This window comes from Copadichromis virginalis, linkage group LG23, assembly GCF_057382275.1.
Source record: "Copadichromis virginalis isolate Kocher_CV1m ecotype Utaka linkage group LG23, C_Virginalis_male_GT1.1, whole genome shotgun sequence".
In the NCBI taxonomy this organism is placed as follows: domain Eukaryota; kingdom Metazoa; phylum Chordata; class Actinopteri; order Cichliformes; family Cichlidae; genus Copadichromis; species Copadichromis virginalis.
Window position 1 is genome coordinate 45,970,543 of NC_140639.1, and position 23,345 is coordinate 45,993,887.

A 23,345-nucleotide genomic window follows, 5' to 3' on the forward strand; every position below is an offset into this window, starting at 1 on the left:
ATGGTTTGTTTTTCTTTTTTAAAGTGTATTTGTTTTAACTGAAAAGCCTTCAGTAGCCCCTTTAATTCTAGACACCTGTAGCTGAACAATATTATTTTAACAATGTCAGACAATTCTAGTTATTACACAGTTTGAACCCCCGTCCCCTCTATATTATTATTAAATGTTGTTCTTTCCAAAAAGAGCATGCAGTTATTTCATTTTACAAAAGACAACAAAAAGGCGGACAAACCCAAGTTTGGGGTAGATTTATAACACCTAGAGAAAATCCCCTGAGGTGGAGTTAGCCATGTGTTTATGCAACACCTCCCTATATAATTCTGCCCAATGTTCAGTTTACGCATTCAGCTGCGGACGCTTATATCATTAAGCTGTAAACAGAATCCATTCACCAGGTGAGTATTTTACATTTAAGTAATTTTACTTTAGAATGAACCTTAGAATACCATAAGAATTTAATTCTGAACACTAATTACTGCATATGCATTTAAACATTGGAAACCCTCCTAAAGGTGATGCTGTAAAAAGTATCTAAATATCAATAAAAAAAACGCTGTGTTTCATTTTTTTTTCATTTTTGTAGTTTTCTCTCTCTCTGTGTGATAGATAGACTGGTGGTCCGTGCAGAGTGTACCCTGTTTCCCTCCCTCTGACAGCTCAGATAGGCTCCAGTTAGAAAAGCTGTTAAAAAAAATGGAGGGATACGTGGTTCCAGATCATATTAGAGGAATGAAGTTTGCATTATTAGAAACAATATCTCTTCAGGTTTTTAATGCTGTGGTTGAACACAGGATGAAGAAGAAGCTCATCATTGATGTGGACACTGGGGTGGATGACGCTATGGCCATCATGGTGGCCCTCGCCAACCCTGATGTGGAGATTTTGGGGATCACCTGCTGCCATGGCAACACACCCCTGGAGAACGTCCTCAAGAACACGCTGCGTGTCCTGAAAGTCTGCAATAGGCTGGATGTAAGTTTTGAGCAGAGTGTGGGAGAGTCTTATACATGGATATGGTGACAGATCTGACTGCATGGTTGCATGCTGGATGACCTGCTATTAAATGCAACCTACAATACAGATTCCAGTGTATCGTGGCTGCTCAAAGCCTCTGCTGGCCCGCAAACAGCATGCGGGTGATTACCACGGGAACGACGGGCTGGGGGATGTCCCGGATCCAGATGCTCCAGGCTTGGATCTGCTGCAGAAGAAGAAAGCTGTGCAGGCCATGATCAAGCTTGTGAAAGACAATGCTGGAGAGGTGAGTGCTCTGTTAAACATGTTGCTAATGTACTGTAAATAAAATTTAAGAGCAAAATTTTTCTGTGTATGCATGTATTCTATGCATACCAGAATTATTATAGTTTTTGGATTCTCTTTATTTATTTTAATTTTTGTTTTTAATTCAGTTTAGTTCGGCTTAGTTTCTAGAGCAGATTTGCTCATTTCAGTTCAGTTGTTATTAAGTTTTATGTATCTAAAACACAACTCAATGACAACATTGTTTCACTACATGTGCCTTGAATTTGGGATTTTCTTGAAATGGTTTATTTATTTTAAAAAAAAGGTAAACATAAAGGTTTACTCTATGTAAATGATCTATTGAATTTCACTAAAAAAGTAAATTTCTAGATAAAAAACCTTTATTTGTAGGGGTTTTGTTCATCCCAAAGCTATGTTATGAATAACAAGAGCACTCCAGTCATCAACACAAATTAGTCTTCTGCCTTCAGGTGATCCTCGTAGCCACTGCCCCCCTCACTAATCTGGCTGTCGCAGTGCAGTTGGACCCTTCCTTGCCAAAAAAGCTGAAGGCGCTCTACATCATGGGGGGAAACACTGAATGTAGGCTTTTATTTACTCTGATGTACTTATTCTCTGATTTATGATTTTTTTTTCTATATTAATAATAACAAGAATTGCATTAATAATGTCTGTGTGCAGCCAGAGGTAACACCACAGTGTGTGGAGAGTTTAACTTTGTAGCCGACCCAGAGGCGGCTTACATCGTGTTGGACCGCTACACCTGCCCAACCTACATGGCTACATGGGAGTTCACCTGCAGGAACAGCCTTCCGTGGGTAAGGAAACAGACAAGTTGTACAGCAAGCTGTATGGCTTTACACTAACTGAAATTACATTTAGAATAATATTTGAATATTTGTAATAATGCTGTTTTTGGCTTGACTGATAATTTCACAGTGATTTAAATTTGCACCCTCAATTTTTCCTCCTGTAGTCTTTCTGTGACACCTGGCTTGCCGAATCTACACAGAAAGCAGACTTCATGAAAAAGATTTCAAGTCTTTCAAGGATGGTAAGAGTGTGCAAATGATATTATTACAATAATTAGAATCCCATCCCCAGAAAGTGTGACAAATTTATATCTTAATACATTTTTGCAAGAAAATATGTTGCAAGAAGCACTGGATCCCCAGGTGCTGCGAATGATGAGGAATTTCTGTTAAACAATTTTGAAGTTTTTTCACCTTTATTAGATAGGCCATGGGAAAAATGAGACAGAACAGCAGAAAGAGAGTGGGGGAAGACAGGCCAAGAGAGCCTCGGATCAAACTAAACCTCAGACTGGTATCGTGTCATGTGTTCACCAGCTCAGCCCAGTGAGCTAAACTGCCACTCCTCCCAGATTAACTTGTCTAAGCAGGATCTTAGTGCTGTGACACAATAATGCCAGGCTTCAACACACTGTGCTGCCAAAAGAATGTTATGACACTTACATACATGTCGTTACACATCCTTGTTCTTTAATTTATAATTTGCTGAAAGGGGGGAGAAGCATAATACATAAGAAACAAAAACTGTCGCACTGATAAAATGATTGAATGATTGCAGCTTTTCTCACAGGGAGTGGTGTAATTCTCACATCAGAAAGGTCACTCTCCTGATTCAGGTTGTGGGGCAGAAGCCTGAACAGAGAAGCATAGATTTTCCTACGATCACCACCAATGTTCCCTCTAATTTTTCACGTGTCTGAGCGAACACACAAACCTCCTGAGCGTCCCTTGGACCACTGTGAGCAACAGCAGACGTGTGCACTGTGGTCACGCCAGCATCGAATCCATCCAAATTACATGGTTTATTAAAATAATCAAATTACAGCATTTACATTTATGTTAGACTACTTTTAATTAAGTGCTTTAACCCACTTACAATGAAAATTAAAAAAGAATCTTGTTCATGACTTGTGTAGCATGTTAACACTGTTGGAAGTAAAAAGAACTTGAACTCCAATTTTGAAAACACAACTTTCTATTTTATGATTTTTTTTTAAAGCTCTGACTTGTATTATGAGTCTGAGTCTGTGGTCTGGGAGAGAGTCCTGTAACTCTCTGTCTGCAAAATACAGTATATAATGACCAACGTTGGGCAATTAATTATATAGTTACTTCTTCAAAATAGTCACTGGATTATGCAAACAACAAAGTTTTTTGCAGCTGTTTACCTAAAAATGCAGCCAGGGCGTTTTTTTAAATATACATTTCAAACTATTTACAGAACAATCAGCTGTTCTGCATCAAATCTGATGCCACACAAATTAGTGTGCCACTCCAAAAAATTATCTCTGTCCACTATGAGATAAACGAGAACAACAGCCTGATACCTGCAGGCCTGACAACAGGAGATGTATCACTCCTGTAACACCTGTAACATTCAGCAGTCGCCTCATTGTTCTGACACACACAACAAAACTACTGACTACACTACACACTAACTATACAAGATTTGCCCTAAACATCGCAAATCTCTCACATCTCAAAACACGTCACTCCTAAAACCTCCCCCCTTCCTAAACATCTGTTGCCATATAATTTTTTGATTGGTTGACATGGTGCATTTTTCCACCAATAGGAAAGGGTGGTGGGTTTTTGGTTTTGTTTTCCTTATAAAACACCGTTTCTTCCCGCAGTAAATATAAACAACGACAGTATTCAGGAAGAAAACCAAACATTACATATATTTTTTATCATAACTCTGGTTTTACGTGGCCGATCAACACAATTTAAAAACTGGTATAAAGTCCACACTTTTTCCGTCAATTGTTCTGTCTGTTCTGCTCACATCTCCAATGGTTGTACACGTTGTCATTAACGTGGCTTCCCTCCACATCAGCCACGCCTCTTTGCTAGCTAAAGCACCGGTGTTGGCGCATAAGGACGCGCATAAGGACGCAACCACAGGCTTATGGTTGACACGTATAAGCCTGTCAACCACGTTGATTAGCTGCGTATATACGAATGTGAATGGCATTATTGGCTGGACTATGGGATAAGGTGGCATCGTTCTAATCCCATACGGGAGCAGCCAGTCACTTACTGACTAACCCTGTAAAACAGAAATGTTAAAGTATTAATTTTAATTTCAATTCAGGTTAGATTTTTTTTCTGTGCGCAACGCAGATTTTCTGTGCGCAGAGACTGTGCCAGCAGTGCGCAATTGCGCACGCACGCAGCTTAGAGGGAACATTGATCAACACCATAGGAAACCAAACTACCATTGTATACAGTGTGAGAAGAGCACAACTTACCCCTCTTGAGTTGTCTGATGGTTCGCTTTGAACCTGACCAAAATTCTCATTCAATTTTTATCTTCCATGCACTCCTGGCTGGTACAGCCTTCCACCCATCCAGGTCACACTGCTCTCCAAATAAGTGGTTAAATCCCCCAGCAGAGCAATTAAGTCCCTAGATGTAACACTCTTCAACCCAACCAGTGACTCCAAGAAATCTGGGTTACTCTACTGGCTTGTGGCACATAGCCAGATTGACGTGCCAGGACGTCCACTTCCAAATTCTAAACTGACATTTAAATGGTGTTAATAAGCTAACAAGACCAAAGGTTTTGCATTATACTCCCCAAGGTCTCTCAACTATACAAGGGTAACCACAGAGTGTGAAAAGAGGAGTCTACAGGTGTTGGTTGAAGCCCTCTAGTGGCAACTTTTTTTGTTTAGACCTTGGTCCTCCACTGGCTTACAGATAATCACCAGTGTTGGGTAAGTTACTTTAAATTAGTAACTTAGTTACATTACTAGTTCAAAAGTAACTCAGTTACTTCAAGTTACTCGTTACTTTCAAAGTAACTAGTTACTAGGGAAAGTAACTTTGGTTTTACTCAGAATTCTCTTGTTAATGTGTTGCTTCCGTAACTGGATACCCAGCAAGATTGTCAGTCCTCTAGCTTGCTTACTTGCCACAAGTGCACTGTGCCACGTACCAATAGAAAGGAAAAAATAATGTGCATATTTCCACGAGAGAAATCCCACGCCTGGACCGTCGCTGACCGCCGCCATGATTCTAGCCTACTAGGGACGGGTGGAAACTCTAATAATTAACCTTATGAACAAAATAAAGTTCAACATCAACATCATAGCACCCCCCAGCTGTATAGAAACTCCGTCATGCTAGCTAGTACCCAGTACAAAAAAGTCAGCATAACTAAAATAAACTCCACCTTAACTTGGTTTATATCTGACCCAGATAGACTGCAGGTCATAACTTCTTACCTGAAGGTCATTTCACCTGACACTCGGACCGGCGGCCACCTCGGGTCTCTGCTCCTCTTGCCTCCCCTTTCCCTCAACCACCTGCTGGCCTCCACCACTTGCTAATGTTACTGAATCTGTTGAAGCTCCACGATAGCCACCGCAAGAAGTAACGAATAACGACCCTATCTAAATCCCAGTAACGATTAACGCGTTCCTGATTTTGGCATAATAACTAGTTACCATGCTCGTTACCACAATAATAACGTAGTTACTGTAACGCGTTACTTAATAACATGTTAGTCCCTACTAGGGATGGGTGTTGATAAGATTTTCACCATTCCGATTCCATTTTCAATTCTGTTTAACGATTCGATTCTTTATCGATTCTCTAATCGATTCTTATTTTTAAAAAAAGGAGAACACTAAGGTCGATTAGCTTAGAACTTTGTTTTATATCTTCTCTTTGAACAAGATAGAAATTTAGGAGTAACATGGCCTTACAAACCCAACAGTGAGATCTTAAGAGATCCACAGCCTATGGCTCTTCCATGGGGTGTCACAGGGTCCCCAGGAAAAAAAATTGTAAATGTAAAATAATAAAATAAATATTCTTCTGTAGCAATAACAAAGTATAACAAATTATTCTGTGGCAATTACACAAGAATTCCCAGTAATGTTCCTGCCTACAATTAAACACATTCACTTACCGAAAATCGGGGGCATCTGCTGTGGCAAATGGGTGCAAGCCTTTTACCACAAACTTAGTCACTGCTCGGTGACATTCGTCTATCCTGGCCTGAAAGGAGACGCTACCGGTAGACTGCAGTGAGAACTGCCAGCATCTGAGCCACCACAGTAATGGCAGGTTTTGTAATAAGGCAGATCGTGCTAACATAATATGCACTGTTAGTTGATTATTTACCTGCCGCATTAACGGGAGAGGACGTGGAAACATTACCGCTGCTGCTGGGTTGAGATTCACGAGTCCGGAGCGGAATTAAAAACACGACATTCATTTAAGGTCATCGCGTGTTTTGTGAGCAAATGCTTTTGCATATTCGTAGTGTTTCCTCCCTTAAATGAAATTCTACTTTACAAGTATTGCAAGTTGCCCTGTTGTCATCCGTTCTCGTAAAGTATGACCAAACTTTTGAGCGTTTGAGCCGCTTAGGCGCCATGTTTTCTGCCAGGTAAATGACGCTCCGCAACGTGGTGACGTCATTCGGGGCGACTGGAATCGATAAGGGAATCGTTTGCAAAAATGGCAAACAATTCCAAGGAATTGAAACAGTTTGAACCGGTTCTCAACAAGAACCGGGTTTCGATACCCATCCCTAGTCCCTACACTGATAATCACAAAATGTCTAAATACCTCTGATGTACTGATTTGACAGAAAGCCCAATCAGCTGACTATCAGAAGGAGATTACTGCAGGAACTGGTTTCAATTCCTGTGACGTCTATGCCTTAGCTGCTGCCATCGATGATACATTGATAACTGAGAGCGAAGAGGTAAGCAACTCCTGATTTTTATCAGGTTAAGTAAAATTTCAAGTATTGTTTAACAGTTTCTTGTGTTTCTCCTTCAGGTTGCGGTGGCAGTGGAGTTAGAGGGGACCTACACCCGAGGCATGATGGTGGTGGACTACATCCAGAAGCTGAAGAAAGACCATAAGGCCATCATCATGAAGAAAGTTGACTTGGAAAAGTTAAAGAAAATGTTGACCAATGCACTCAAATAGAATGTTTCTATGCATGCTGAATGCGTGAGTTTGGTTCATAACAAGAAATAAAAACTGATTTTTTTCTCTTTGAAAAAGAGCACACCAAGTTGCTGGTGCCTAAAAGCTGCTGGGAATTGATTTTCCAGGTCGCTCACTATAACCCCACGGTGAATAATGGTCCAGTTTTCATGGCCAAGCATGTGGGCTTATGTGTCTGTGGTGTGAGCTGTTGAACCAGCCAGCCATTCCAAAAGTGCCTTTATGCCTATTGCTGTTAATGGAGGTCCCGTTTGAGTTCACTGACATGGACCTTATCGGACCATTTTATCAGAGTGCACAAGGATTTCACTTTGTATTTGTTCTAGTCGATTATGCGGCATATTATGCGGATATCCAGAGGCAGTGCTGCTGCGCACCATTTCTGCAAAGAGTGCGGCGCAGGCACTTTTCAGGTCATCTCCCACATCGGCATCCTGAAAGATATACTGACTGACCGGAGAACTTTATTCATGTCCCACACACTGAAAGAGCTATACAAATTACTGGGCATTAATCTGTTCAGACCAGCATCTACCACCTTGAGATTGATGGATTGGTGGAGCGGCTGAATAAGACTTTAAAGTCCAGTCCTCCACTCATGAGGATGAACACAATTGGGATCTCTGGTTAGACCCTCTGTTGTTTGCAGTGTAGGAGGTGCCCCATGCCTCCACGGAATTTTCTCACTTTGAGTTGTTGTTCAACAGGAAGCCACGAGGCTTGTTGGACTTGAATAAAGAAAACTGGGAGGAAGGTCTGAGCCCACCTAATAATTAGATTCAATAGGTTCTGGGCCTGACAGCAAAGCTGCACATGTTGGGGAGGTAATCACGAGAGAATTTGCTCCAGGCCCAGGAATGACAGCAGCACAACAGAGGTGCTATTCATAGACAATTTTCACCGGAAGATGCTTGTATTGCTAACTTTTTTTCAGCGCAAAGTTACTTGCAAAGTGGCAAGAACCCTTCATGGTCACAGGGTGAGTGGGGGACGTAGACTATGAAGTGGTACGGTCGGACAGGGGAGGAGCCACCCAAATATATCACCTTAACCTTCTTAAAGCGTGGAAAGAAGCTAAAACCAATTCTCTGGTGAGTCTGGTTAAGGAGAGATGAGTGGGGGGTAGAGGCGCCAAATTCAACCATTCCCACCTACCTCCCCACCTGGGCGGCACATGTGCGGTCCTGGATTACCTTTGGCCAATGAAATCTGACGTGTTTTCAAAGTGTTTCTTTTATTTCTTTTAATCGCTCTATATCTAAATATCGACCTCATTAGTATTATAAGAAACTTCATATATAAAGTTTTTTATAAAAGGGCTTGGATATAATTTCACCATATATAAACATACTTGATCACCTTTTCACTCTTCATAATTTGTTCAGTTTGCTTCACATGATCTGATCTTCTTTCCTCTCCATCTTAGATTGAGGGCACAAAGAGACCACTCATCAGGGATTTAGCAGAGCTGATCAATAAGATGTGACTGGCCCAGCAGAACTCCATAATATCACTAAAAGAGGAGTGCCAGAAGCAGATGTTAGCTGCTGCTAACATTGTTGCTCTTAACTCCATAGACCTCCTGAATGCTGTGAATTAGGCTCGGGTCAGGGCTAGCGTCACCAAGCCCAAACCTGTCTCACAAGATGTAAAAGATTTTGGTCAAACTGTGCAATCCTCAAAAACACTGTTAAGCGCCAGGAGCTACATCTCAGATTCTACAGGCCTCAGTTAGTATGTTGAATGTTAAACTTCATGACAGTATAATTAGAAAACAACCAAACAATTGTCTTTTATAGAAGGATTACGAGAAAAAAAAACTTTTCTCTAAAAAGAGCATGGCAGCATAGCTTACGTTTCTTCTTGAACAATGTGCTCTGCACAGATGGAACCAGATTGGAGACGTTTGGCCATTATGCACAGAGTCAAATAAAAAACAATCCAAACATATCAGCACAAATAACTCATGTCAACAGTCAAGAATGGTGATAGAGGGGTAATGACCTTCGCTTATTTTGCAGCCACAGGACCTGAGTATCTTACAGTCGATGAGTTAAACATTATTCTAGAGTCAAGACACAAGTTTCTATAAAGTGAGAGTAATTGGCTTCCCAAATACTTGGCAAGCACAGATACATCAATTATGATCTTCAAGTTTTTTCTTCCTTCTCATGAGAGGCGGAATTACAATTTAAGGGCTCTACACCGCAGAGGTTATGAAGGAATTCCCACCTCCCACTGGGCAGAGTTAGCCAAAAGCTAATGCAGCCTCTCTCTAAGTAATTCTATCCACTCTTCAGATCACAGCATTCAGCTGCAGTGGCTCATATCAGTAAGCTGTAAACATCTGTCAGAATCCATTCACCAGGTGAGCATTATACATTTTATTGTTACTTCAGGTCAACTTAGGGTAACATTAGAATGCAATTCTGAACACTGAATAGTGCATACATTATAGCACTGAAAACTAGCCTAAAGGCAAAGCTGTAAAAGGGATCTAAAGTATATTCTCGTACCTTGGCCGTAAAACCCGTTGAAGGAGTCTTTCATTGGTTTTTCATGTTCATATTTTGGAATTACTATAAACATAAGGTTGTTCTACAAGTAAAAGCTTATGACAATGTGAAAAGAAAAACACAGGATGAAGAAGAAACTCATCATTGATGTGGACACTGGGGTGGATGACGCTATGGCCATCATGGTGGCCCTCGCCAACCCTGATGTGGAGATTTTGGGGATCACCTGCTGCCATGGCAATACACCCCTGGAGAACGTCCTCAAGAACACGCTGCGTGTCCTGAAAATCTGCAATAGGCTGGATGTAAGTTTTGAGCAGAGTGTGGGAGAGCCTTATACATGGATATGGTGACAGATCTGACTGCATGGTTGCATGCTGGATGACCTGCTATTAAATGCAACCTACAATACAGATTCCAGTGTATCGTGGCTGCTCAAAGCCTCTGCTGGCCCGCAAACAGCATGCGGGTGATTACCATGGGAAAGACGGGCTGGGGGATGTCCCGGATCCAGATGCTCTAGGCTTGGATCTGCTGTTAGATGGCTTTGTCAAACCTGTCTGGGGAAGTGGAATGGCTTTATTATCTAAATGCATCTATCAGACTCATATTCTGTAAATGTTTTGTGGCTTGGTTCAGTGACAACATTGTGTCAATAGAGGTGCCTTGACGTTTCCATTTTCTTAAAATGGTGTAATGGTGATGTGGCGTTCAAATTAATTGAACTCTAACACATGAAATCACATCACCTGACCAATAGTAAGCTGCCTTCATTGATGGTACATTTGCTTCCTCTTTACATATGCACACGAAAAATTCTATATAAACTTTCATCTTAGTAAAGCACAAATTTCTCCGACTGAAAAATTGTCTCAACACATTTTTATTTAAAAAAAGAAGATGCATATGTTATAATGTTATAATTATGTCATAAATAACAAGAGCACACCAGTTATCAACACAACTCTGTCTTCTGCCTTCAGGTGATCCTCGTAGCCACTGCCCCCCTCACTAACCTGGCTGTCACAGTGCAGTTGGACCCTTCCTTGCCAAAAAAGCTTAAGGCACTCTACATCATGGGGGGAAACACTGAATGTAGGCTTTTATTTACTCTGTTGTATCTTTTAAGTGATTTATGTGTTTATGTATCTATTTTAATAATAACAAGAACTGTAAAATGTTTGTGTGCAGCCAGAGGTAACACCTGCCCAATCTACATCTCCACCTGGGAGTTCACCTGCAGGAACAGCCTGTCATGGGTGAGGAGAGAAACAAACTGAACAGAACTTAAGCATACTTCCCGTATGCTTAAGTTCTGTTACAATCAACAATTATACCGTTTTAAAGGTTTGACACTGACAGAAATGACATTTAAAATAATATTTGAATGGATGCAATGACAGTATTTCTGACTGGGTAAGCAGAATGTTGCACAGGCAGACTGCATGGCTAGATGCTTGTTCTTATACAGCCATGGAAAATAGTGGCCCATGGTGGTGATGGGGTTATGGACAATGAACATGAGTGCATTTTATTGTTGGCATTTTGAATGCACAGAGATACCGTGTCGAGATCCTTGAGACCATTGTTGTGCCATTTATCCATGACCATAACCTCACGTTACAGCATGATAATGCATGGCCCCATATTGCAAGAATATGCACACAATTCCTTGGAAGCTGAAAACATCCCATACTTGCATGGCCAGCATACTCACCAGACATGTCACCCACTGAGCATGTTTGGGACGCTCGGCGTATATGACAGTGTGTTCCAGTTCCTCCCAATATTCAGCAACTTTGCACAAGTATTGAAGAGGAGTGGACCTACGTTCCACAGCACACAATCAACAACCTGATCAACTCTATGCCCATTGCACACCATTTACCTCACAAGGTGCAACACATCTGGGGCAGGGATAGCTCAGTAGGTAAAGTGGTCGCCCCATGATCGGAAGGTCGGCGGTTCGAATCCACTTAACGGCTACCCTGAGGTACCCCTGAGCAAGGTACCGTCCCTACACACTGCTCCCCGGGCGCCTGCTTAGTGGGCTGCTCACTGCTTCACTGAGTGAATGGGTCAAATGCAGAGAAAAACAAGTAATTTCCCCATGGGGATCAATAAAGTATCCATTATTATTATTATTATTATCTCCATTAGATGTGTTGCACCTTGTGAGGCAAATGGTGGTCACACCAGATACTGACTGGTTTTGCGACATCTGCAGCATTGTGCTGTGTGATCAAACTGCATATTTCAGAGTGGCCTTTTATTGTGGGCAGTCTAAGGCAGCGGTCCCCAACCTTTTTTGCGCCACGGACCGGTTTATCAAATCAAATCAAATCACTTTTATTGTCACATCACATGTGCAGGTACATTGGTACAGCACATGTGAGTGAAATTCTTGTGTGAGAACCCCCCCCGTGTGCGGCAGCCTGTTACAGCAGCTCTGCTCATTCTGAGTTTCTTTCTTTCTTATCTTTTCTTCTCGTAATTTTTTATAACTAACGTATCAGTAATTAGACTCTGCAACCATGTTCTACCGTTTTGTGCTAGTTCTGGTCGTTTTTCTTAGTTTATTTCTACTTTTTTCACGCGTGTCTGGGGACCCAGAGCAGGGATCCTTTGTTTACAGTAAGGATCAGCTGATAGCGCTGCGTCCCTTCAGCGGTACTGCCGGCGGACTAGGGTTGCCAACCGTCCCTTAAAATACGGAATCGTCCCGTATTTCGAAACAAAAGCACACGTCCCGTATTGAGCTAATAAGGGATGCACTTTGTCCCGTAATACAGTGAGAATCAAAAGTAGTCTATAACTTTTAATGGAATTAACACTTTGTTTGAAAACATAATTCCCAGCCCCTCTCCTGCTTTGTGACCAATGAGCTGACAGCACACTTATGACAATTCGAGTATGACAATTCAGATTACCGCTCATCTCATTGGTCGAGGAAAGGTCGCTTGCGGAGAAAATACCGGAAGACAACAGATGACCACAACAAGAAGCATGGCCAACAGGGGAACAAACGCCGACTCTGCGGTGCAAGTCTCGGATGACAGTACACCTAAAGCTGGGCAAACACTGTGCGATTTTTTTCAGTCACGTTATTCAGCTCCTGCTCAAACTGCACGATTGACTCGCAGGGGTTAGAAGTTCGTATGTCACGATGTACTCTCACACTATACCGCCCGATGCTCTGATGCGACCTGAGAGCTCACACTGTGCCTCCATAACATGAAGGTTATAGCAGAAAATCTGTCGCTCTCTCTCTCTGTCTTTCACTCACACAGACACACACCACCACCATCAACTTTGCTAAATTGCTAATGAAAAACATGATCAGGCAGCTGTGATTGAGCAGCGATGTAGATCCAACTATTTTCACGGTTGTTGTGGTCGTGATAATTTTGTGATGCCACATCGAAAAGGCTCGGATGAGCTTTCCAAAGTTCTACAAGTTGTGCCTCCATCGCTTGTGTCCAGATCACACGCTGCACAGCCGTGCTGCTCCGTCTTTTTCACCAACGTTTACGTTTGCGCGTGAGCAGTGTGAGCGCCTGTGGTGACACCCTCACGAGCGATTGATGATCGGGAGCTGGTCGTGAGGTGTTAATCACTTCTCTTTACCCCACGTATACTACACGACGCACGATGAAGGCCAAAATCGGTCCGATCACTCAAAAATCGGCTCAAAATGGGCCAAAAATCGCACAGTGTGAGCCCAGCGTTAGAGCAGCAATGTTTGTTCCCCTCAGAGAAAGGGAAGAATGGGAAAAGGAAAACACCTGGCTGGAAAACGTTAATATGGGCATGTGCAGTGAATATCAGCGCTATGTGGCCAGAAGTGTGATAATATAATTTATTTTGTGTAAGAAACAACTGCAAGGATAGATGATTACAACAAATAGATGACTAATACATAAAAGTAATACATAGATGAATAATGATGATGAGTTAAGATGCGTAATCATGGGAACAAGCGGGTTTACAAACAGGAGCAGCTGATTAGCATTAGAAAAGCTGAAATAATACCTCAACTGAAGCCAATTGTACTAAATGCACTAAATGTGCACTGTTACAAGAATGTTTTTCTTTCTATTGTTTTCTATTATTTTAAGTTAAGCAGGACAGAGTGCTTTTAAAGAAAGATTTACTTATATTTTCAAAAGTTAAGCATGACAGGCTTCTGTTTAAGAAAGAGACCTGTTTTACTGTGTTAATGTTGTCATTTTGAGCTAAAAATAAATGGCTAAATGATCATTTGTTTCACATGTGTTCATATCACAAAGAATAGAATATGCATCTACTTAAATCAACTTCAAGTCAAATGGTTAAAAAAATAATTTCACACACAAAAAAAGAGCTAGAAAATTCACCACACTGGGAAGGGTGAAGACAACTGGGTCGCCCGGCCCTGGCCACGAGGTGTCCCTTATTTATTTTTCAGGGAGTTGGCAACCCTACGGCGGACAGACCCGACATTCCCAGCGAGCTGAGGAGGAAAAGACGGGGGTGTCGTGCTGGGAAGGAGCGCCGTCGCCCGAGAAGGAGACGTTATCGACCATCTCTTCCTTCTGTAATCATTGGAAACGTAAGATCTTTGCCCAATAAGATGGATGAACTCACGTCGCTAACCTGGTCACAGAGGGAGTACCGGCAATGTAGCATCATGATGCTAACGGAGTCGTGGCTAACACCGCTAACTCCGGACACAAGCGTGACACTACCGGGATTTCAGATGCTGCGAGCGGACAGGACGAGAGACAGCGGTAAGAGGAAAGGAGGGGGACTGGCAGTTTTTGTGAACGACAGATGGTGTAACCCTGGGCACATCACTGTGAAAGAACAACTCTGCAGCAGAGACATTGAGCTGTTAGCCGTTAGCATGCGTCCGTACTATCTGCCCCGGGAATTCTCGCATGTTATCGCAATAACAGCGTATGTCCCCCCCTCGGCCAACGCGGATGCAGCCTGTGACACTCTCCACTCAGTGGTCAGCAGACTGCAAACACAATCTCCGAGAGCCCTTCTCATAATATCAGGGGACTTCAATCATGCCTCTTTGGACTCCACACTGCCCACCTTCACCCAGTATGTGACCTGCTCAACCAGAGACAATAAAACACTGGACTTACTGTATGCCAATGCTGAAGAGGCATACAGTTCATCACCTCTCCCTCCACTGGGCAGATCTGATCACAACCTGGTGCACCTTGTCCCTGTGTATGAGCCCTTAGTGCGCAGGGTGCCACCAGCCACCCGCACAGTGCAGAGATGGTCAGAGGAGAGCGAGGAGGCTCTTAAGGACTGTTTTGAGTCGACTGTGTGGGAGGTGATCTGTGACGACCATGGAGAGGACATCGACAGCCTTACTACATGCATTACTGACTATATTAATTTCTGTGTGGATAACACCGTACCTACCAGGACTGTACGGTGTTTCTCCAACAACAAACCTTGGATTACCCCAGAAATTAAAGCTGTCCTCAAGCAGAAGAGGAGGAGGAGTTGAAAAGGGTGCAGAGAGAGCTGAGGGGACTGATAAGGAATGGGAAGGACAGCTACAGGCAGAAGATGGAGAACCAGCTTCAGCAAAACAACGTTGGTGAAGTCTGGAGAGGCCTCAGAACCATCTCAGGCCACAAACAGCAGAACTCTCTGCCTGGGAGGGATGTGAGGTGGGCAAATGAACTGAATCATTTCTTCAACAGATTTGATTCAGCCATGAGGCAGTCTGCAACATCGGCTGCAGACTCACCCACCCCCACTGCTGCTGTTCCGCCTCAGACACTTCACACCTCCTCTATTCACCCTGCTCACTCCTCCCCACCCCCAACAACAGCATCCAATACACACTCAACACAAGGCTCCAGCCTGTCTCTCTCAACCACCCAGGTTAGGAGGGAACTGAGGAGGATTAATGGCAAGAAGGCAGCGGGCCCAGATGGCATCAGCTCGAGGGTCGTCAGGTCCTGCGCGGACCAACTGTGTGGGGTGATGGAGCACCTCTTCAACCTGAGCCTGAGGTTGGGAAGAGTCCCACAGCTCTGGAAAACCTCCTGTGTTGTACCAGTGCCAAAGACTTCACGCCCCAAGGACCTCAACAGCTACAGGCCGGTGGCTCTGACATCCCACCTGATGAAGACCCTGGAGCGGTTGGTCCTGGCTCAGCTTCGGCGCCTAACAAGCTCATCACTGGACCCACTTCAGTTTGCCTACCAGCCTGGCATTGGAGCGGATGATGCCGTCATTCACCTCCTACATCGTTCCCTCGCTCACCTGGAGACCGCTGGAAGCACTGTGAGAATCATGTTCTTTGATTTCTCCAGTGCCTTCAACACCATTCTTCCCTCGGTTCTAAAGGACAAGCTGGTGAACTCTGGAGTGGACCATCACCTCACTACCTGGATCCTGGACTACCTCACCGACCGACCACAGTATGTGAGGACTCAGGGCTGTGTGTCGGACAGGGTCGTCTGCAGTACGGGGGCCCCACAGGGAACGGTTCTGGCTCCGTTCCTCTTCACCATCTACACTGCAGACTTCTCCCACAATTCCACCCAGTGCTTCCTGCAGAAGTTCTCTGATGACTCTGCAATAGTCGGCCTCATCACTGATGGGGACGACAAGGAGTACAGAGGACTGACTCAAGACTTTGTGGACTGGTGCCAGCTGAACTACCTCCAGATCAACGCCAGTAAAACCAAGGAGCTGGTGGTAGACTTCCGCAGGCACAAGCATTCTCCACTGCAACCACTGAACATCCAGGGTATGGACATTGAGGCTGTGGACAGCTACAGGTACCTTGGTGTTCATCTGAACAACAGACTGGACTGGACTCATAACTCAGACGCCCTCTACAGGAAAGGGCAGAGCAGGTTGTACCTGCTGCGGAGACTCAGGTCGTTTGGGGTGGAGGGCCCACTCCTGAAGACCTTCTATGACTCTGTGGTGGCTTCTGCTATCTTTTATGGTGTGGTCTGCTGGGGCGGCAGCATCTCTGCTGGGGACAGGAAGAGACTGAACAGGGTGATCCGAAGGGCCAGCTCTGTTCTAGGATGCCCTCTGGACCCAGTGGAGGTGGTGAGTGACAGGAGAATGGCGGCTAAGCTGTCATCCCTGTTGGACAACGTCTCCCACCCCATGCAGCAGACTGTGACAGCACTGAGCAGCTCCTTCAGTGGGAGACTGCGGCACCCACGGTGTGGGACGGAGAGATTTCGCAGGTCTTTCCTCCCCACTGCTGTCAGACTCCACAACAAAGACTTTAACTGAACAAACACACACATCCACACATGTGCAATAACACTAAGTGCAATAATCCTTTCTGGCATCGTTGTATTTTTACTCAGTTGTATATAGCATTCGTATTCTATTTTTATCTTATTGTATATTTTTATTCTATTTTATTCTACTGTATATAGTATATTATTTTATTCTATTCTGTACAGCTGTGTACTGTATTTATTCTTATTGTATTCTAATTTTTGCGTCATAACTTTTGCACTGTCCACTTCCTGCTGTGACAAAACAAATTTCCCACGTGTGGGACTAATAAAGGTTATCTTATCTTATCTTATCTTATCTTCACAAGCAACAGAGTTGTGCAAAATACAATAATGTAAACAAGCAAAATACAAGAATGGCTACATCTGAAACTAATAAATATATGTACAATATATAATAGTATATGCATTTCTGGATGTGTATACTAAATATTTTTCTACGTGTGTGTGTGTGTGTGTGTGTGTGTGTGTGTGTGTACACATATTTTACAAATTAAATAAACAATAAATAAAATATATAAAATAAAATATACAGAGTTGAGACATGTGCAAACAGTGGCGTTACTGTACAGTATGGAGTGCATAATGTTAAAGTTCCAGTAGTGAAGCTGAGGTGTCTATGACGTGTTCAGCAGTCTGATGGCCTGATGGAAAAAGCTGTCTCTCAGTCTGCTGGTACGGGACCGGATGCTGCAGAACCTCCTTCCTGATGGAAGTAGTCTGAACAGTTTATGGCTGGGGTGACTGGAGTCCTTGATGATCCTCCCCGCTTTCCTCAGGCACCGCTTCCTGTAGATGTCTTGGAGGGAGGGAAGCTCACCTCCAATTATCCGTTCAGAGCACTGCACTACTCGCTGGAGAGCTTTGCAGTTGTAGGCGGTGCTGTTGCCATACCAGGTGGTGATGTATCCAGTGAGGATGCTCTCAATGGCACAGTGATAGAAGGTCCTGAGGATGCGGGGGCTCATGCCGAATCTTTTCAGTCTCCTGAGAAAGAAGAGGCGCTGCTGCGCCTTCTTCACTGTTTTGTTTGTGTGTACTGACCACGTAAGATCCTCAGCCAGATGTACTCCAAGGAACCGGAAGCTGCTCACTCTCTCCACAGCAGCGCCGCTGATGGTGATGGGGGTGTGTACTTCTCTGCACCTCCGGAAGTCCACTATCAACTCCTTTGTCTTTGCGACGTTGAGGGTGAGATGGTTGTCTTGACACCAGTGGGTCAGGGCGCTGACCTCCTCCCTGTAAGCTGTCTCATCACTGTTGGTGATAAGACCCACCACTGTAGTGTCGTCCGCAAACTTCACAATGATGTTGGAGCTGTTAGTGGCTGTGCAGTCGTAGGTGTAGAGTGAGTACAGGAGAGGGCTCAGTACACACCCCTGTGGAGCACCAGTGTTCAGTGTGACGGGGGATGAGGTGATGCTGCCCTGTCTGACCACTTGGCGTCTGTCAGACAGGAAGCTAAGGATCCAGCTGCAGAGGGAGCTGCTCAGTCCTAGATCCTGCAGTTTCCTGTCCAGCTTCGAGGGAACGATGGTATTGAATGCTGAGCTGTAATCTACAAACAGCATTCTCACATGTCTCTCTTCTCCAGGTGTGACAGGGCAGTGTGTAGTGTCAGGGCTATGGCATCATCAGTGGACCTGTTGTGGCGGTATGTGAACTGTAGAGGGTCCAGTGAGTCGGGTAGTGCAGAGCGGATGAAGTCCCTGACCAGCTTCTCGAAGCATTTGCTTATGATGGGGGTCAGGGCTACAGGTCGCCAGTCGTTCAGTGAGGAGATGGTGGAGGATTTGGGTACAGGGACGACGGTGGCCATTTTGAAGCAGGCTGGGACTACAGACAGAGAGAGGGAAAGGTTGAAGATGTGCGTGAACACTCCAGCCAGCTGAGCCGCGCATGACTTGAGGATGCGGCCGGGAATCCCGTCTGGACCAGTAGCTTTGCGTGCATTCACCTTCCTGAAGCACTTCCGCACATCCTCCTCAGACACAGTGTGCGCGCACTGACGTCATCCGCGGTGAGCACACTGTCCGGTCTCATGGTGTTCGCTGTGTCGAATCTAGCGTAGAATACGTTTAGATCCTCACACAGAGAGGCCGTGCCACATACATTATTTTCACGGACCGGCCTTTAAGGTGTCACGGATAAATACAACAAAATAAAACTAGTACCGGTACCGAAAAAAAGAAAATTTATTCATAACACACGTGAAAAGACCCAGGAAAACCGAGTTAACGATAAAAACGATAACACAATAACGCTGAAAACCGATAAAAACCCTGAAAACCATACATTTCACACCTGAGCCTCAACTCTCGCGGCCCGGTACCAAACGACTCAGGGACCGCTGGGTTGGGGACCGCTGGTCTAAGGCACACCTGTATGGGGCGCCGTTTGTAAAGTGAAACATACTGAAATTAACGGCAACATTTTTCCACATTTAGCTCAAAACTTTGCAAAAACATGTTTGTTTTTTCGATTCATTTTTTTACAGCATGGGGTAAAATATTTGTTATTTTTCATATTTAAAACACAATTTTAAATGTTAAATCTAAATGTTAAACGTTAAATCTAAATGTTAAACGTTAAATCTAAATGTTAAACGTTAAATCTAAATATTATATTTAAATCTAAATGTAAATGTTAAATCTAAATATTATATTTAAATCTAAATGTTAAATGTTAAATCTAAATATTAAATTGAAATCTAAATGTAAATGTTAAACCTAAATATTATATTTAAATCTAAATGTAAAATATTAAATCTAAATGTTAAATGTTAAACCTAAATGTTAAATGTTAAATCTAAATATTATATTTAAATCTAAATGTTAAATCTAAATGTTACAGGAAACTAAATATTTAGCTAACATGCAAATTAATTGTACGGATCAACGGAAATACCAAAATGAAAGCTTTACGAAAACCTGCAAGGGCTGGTAGGCAAGAAGTGAAGCCGCTCATGGCGGTGAGAAGTGACCATCCGGGGAGAGCAGACACAATCTAACTACTACCAGCACAATTTTGCACCGGAGGTTTTCGTAAAGCTTTCATTTTGGCATTTCCGTTGATCCGTACAATTAATTTGCATGTTAGCTAAATATTTAGTTTCCTGTAACATTTAGATTTAACATTTAACATTTAGATTTAACATTTAACATTTAGATTTAGATTTAAATATATTATTTATAAATTGTGGTTAAATTTGAAAAGTTACAAACATTTTACTAAATATTGTAAAAAATGACTTGAAAAAACATGTTTTTGTAAGGTTTTGAGCTAGATGTGGAAAAATGTTGCCATTAATTTCAGCATGTTTCACTTTACAAACGGCACCCCATACACCTGTGCCATATTCATGCTGTCTAATCAGCACCTTGACAAGCCACACCTGTGAGGTGGCATGGATGTTCATGGCAAACAAGAAGTTCTCACTAACACAGATTAAGACAGATTTGTGAACAATATTTGATGGGTCCTTTGTGTATGTAGAAAATGTTTCAGCTCGTGAAAAATGGGAGCAAAAACAAAAGTGTTGCATTTATATTTTTGTTCAGTGTAGTATAACTACGCATCATGGTGTGAGATTAATTTTCCGTAGAGGCTGAATAAACTCAGTAAGCCAAACTCAACACTACTCTCTATTAATTTTCTCTCTTTATAAAATACCAGAGGCAAGATTAGATGTTATAATTAGGTGATGAAAATGTGAAACAGACATAGCGGTAAAATATTAGCATTGTAACTATTTACTTAACATTTGCGAAAACTATGTTTTGTAAAATTTCAATACCTGTAAGGTTGTGTTTTTTTTAAGTGCTATTACCTTTTCGCATGTAGTTTAATTCATCTGCAGTTTTTCAGTTTTTTCATGAGAGATTACCTAGTCAATCCAGCTCAGGTAAATGGACTGGGGGTTTTTTCTACTGTACTTGAGCACTCGTAGCAATTTATACAACATGGCTCATTCACCTATTCACACACAAAAACAGTAAAGTGGAAAAATGTTGACTGGTCCTGATGTTTGCAGTGATATTCAGATAGTAGGGTCAGATTTAGGTGTAAACGACATGAAAGTGTGGATCAACTACGAATATGGACTAAAACAGGGGTGTCAAACTCAAATACACAGTGGGCCAAAATTCAAAACTGGAACAAAGTCGCGGGCTAACGTTAATATTTATTGGAAAAAAAATCTTCCTCCAGATTTAAGAATGAATCTTTTCTTATGGAAACAAATAAGTTTTGCTGGAAAACTGAATATGGAACAAGCAAAGCTTAATACTAAACAATATATATATTAGCTGTATAATACCAGTAGGCCAGCTCTAATAGTAATTTGGTATGGCCCGCGGGCCAGAGTTTGACACCTATGGACTAAAATGTATCATACTGTTGTTGGTATAATGGTGTGAAACTAGGGTTGCCAACTCCCTGAAAAATAAATAAGGGACACCTCGTGGCCAGGGCCGGGCGACCCAGTTGTCTTCACCCTTCCCAGTGTGGTGAATTTTCTAGCTCTTTTTTTGTGTGTGAAATTATTTTTTTAACCATTTGACTTGAAGTTGATTTAAGTAGATGCATATTCTATTCTTTGTGATATGAACACATGTGAAACAAATGATCATTTAGCCATTTATTTTTAGCTCAAAATGACAACATTAACACAATAAAACAGGTCTCTTTCTTAAACAGAAGCCTGTCATGCTTAACTTTTGAAAATATAAGTAAATCTTTCTTTAAAAGCACTCTGTCCTGCTTAACTTAAAATAATAGAAAACAATAGAAAGAAAAACATTCTTGTAACAGTGCACATTTAGTGCATTTAGTACAATTGGCTTCAGTTGAGGTATTATTTCAGCTTTTCTAATGCTAATCAGCTGCTCCTGTTTGTAAACCCGCTTGTTCCCATGATTACGCATCTTAACTCATCATCATTATTCATCTATGTATTACTTTTATGTATTAGTCATCAATTTGTTGTAATCATCTATCCTTGCAGTTGTTTATTACACAAAATAAATTATATTATCACACTTCTGGCCACATAGCGCTGATATTCACTGCACATGCCCATATTAACGTTTTCCAGCCAGGTGTTTTCCTTTTCCCATTCTTCCCTTTCTCTGAGGGGAACAAACATTGCTGCTCTAACGCTGGGCTCACACTGTGCGATTTTTGGCCCATTTTGAGCCGATTTTTGAGTGATCGGACCGATTTTGGCCTTCATCGTGCGTCGTGTAGTATACGTGGGGTAAAGAGAAGTGATTAACACCTCACGACCAGCTCCCGATCATCAATCGCTCGTGAGGGTGTCACCACAGGCGCTCACACTGCTCACGCGCAAACGTAAACGTTGGTGAAAAAGACGGAGCAGCACGGCTGTGCAGCGTGTGATCTGGACACAAGCGATGGAGGCACAACTTGTAGAACTTTGGAAAGCTCATCCGAGCCTTTTCGATGTGGCATCACAAAATTATCACGACCACAACAACCGTGAAAATAGTTGGATCTACATCGCTGCTCAATCACAGCTGCCTGATCAATGTTTTTCATTAGCAATTTAGCAAAGTTGATGGTGGTGGTGTGTGTCTGTGTGAGTGAAAGACAGAGAGAGAGAGCGACAGATTATCTGTTATAACCTTCATGTTATGGCACAGTGTGAGCTCTCAGGTCGCATCAGAGCATCGGGCGGTATAGTGTGAGAGTACATCGTGACATACGAACTTCTAACCCCTGCGAGTCAATCGTGCAGTTTGAGCAGGAGCTGAATAACGTGACTGAAAAAATCGCACAGTGTCTGCCCAGCTTTAGGTGTACTGTCATCCGAGACTTGCACCGCAGAGTCGGCGTTTGTTCCCCTGTTGGCCATGCTTCTTGTTGTGGTCATCTGTTGTCTTCCGGTATTTTCTCCGCAAGCGACCTTTCCTCGACCAATGAGATGAGCGGTAATCTGAATTGTCATACTCGAATTGTCATAAGTGTGCTGTCAGCTCATTGGTCACAAAGCAGGAGAGGGGCTGGGAATTATGTTTTCAAACAAAGTGTTAATTCCATAAACATTTATAGACTACTTTTGATTCTCACTGTATTACGGGACAAAGTGCGTCCCTTATTAGCTCAATACGGGACGTGTGCTTTTGTTTCGAAATACGGGACGATTCCGTATTTTAAGGGACGGTTGGCAACCCTATGTGAAACTATTTCAACACTTTGGGCTCCTTGATACCAACTGAGCTTCATTTGAATGCTGCAACCTACCAGGGTACTGT

General features: G+C 42.8%; 2 protein-coding genes across 2 annotated transcripts; both read left to right on the forward strand.

Annotated features, from left to right (window-relative positions):
* Positions 1 to 327: 327 nt before the first annotated feature.
* On the forward strand, positions 328 to 7,320 carry LOC146681765 (inosine-uridine preferring nucleoside hydrolase-like). Its single transcript, XM_085448090.1, has 8 exons — positions 328 to 395; positions 792 to 972; positions 1,082 to 1,261; positions 1,734 to 1,845; positions 1,945 to 2,081; positions 2,240 to 2,317; positions 6,901 to 7,017; positions 7,095 to 7,320. Exons 1-8 carry the CDS (start codon positions 328 to 330, stop codon positions 7,245 to 7,247), a joined length of 1,026 nt encoding a protein of 341 aa, XP_085304216.1. The 3' UTR covers positions 7,248 to 7,320.
* A 2,589-nt stretch (positions 7,321 to 9,909) lies between these two features.
* LOC146681766 (uncharacterized) lies at positions 9,910 to 11,064 on the forward strand. The gene is made up of 3 exons (XM_085448795.1): positions 9,910 to 10,089; positions 10,768 to 10,879; positions 10,976 to 11,064. Exons 1-3 carry the CDS (start codon positions 9,910 to 9,912, stop codon positions 11,062 to 11,064), a joined length of 381 nt encoding a protein of 126 aa, XP_085304921.1.
* Positions 11,065 to 23,345: the final 12,281 nt, after the last annotated feature.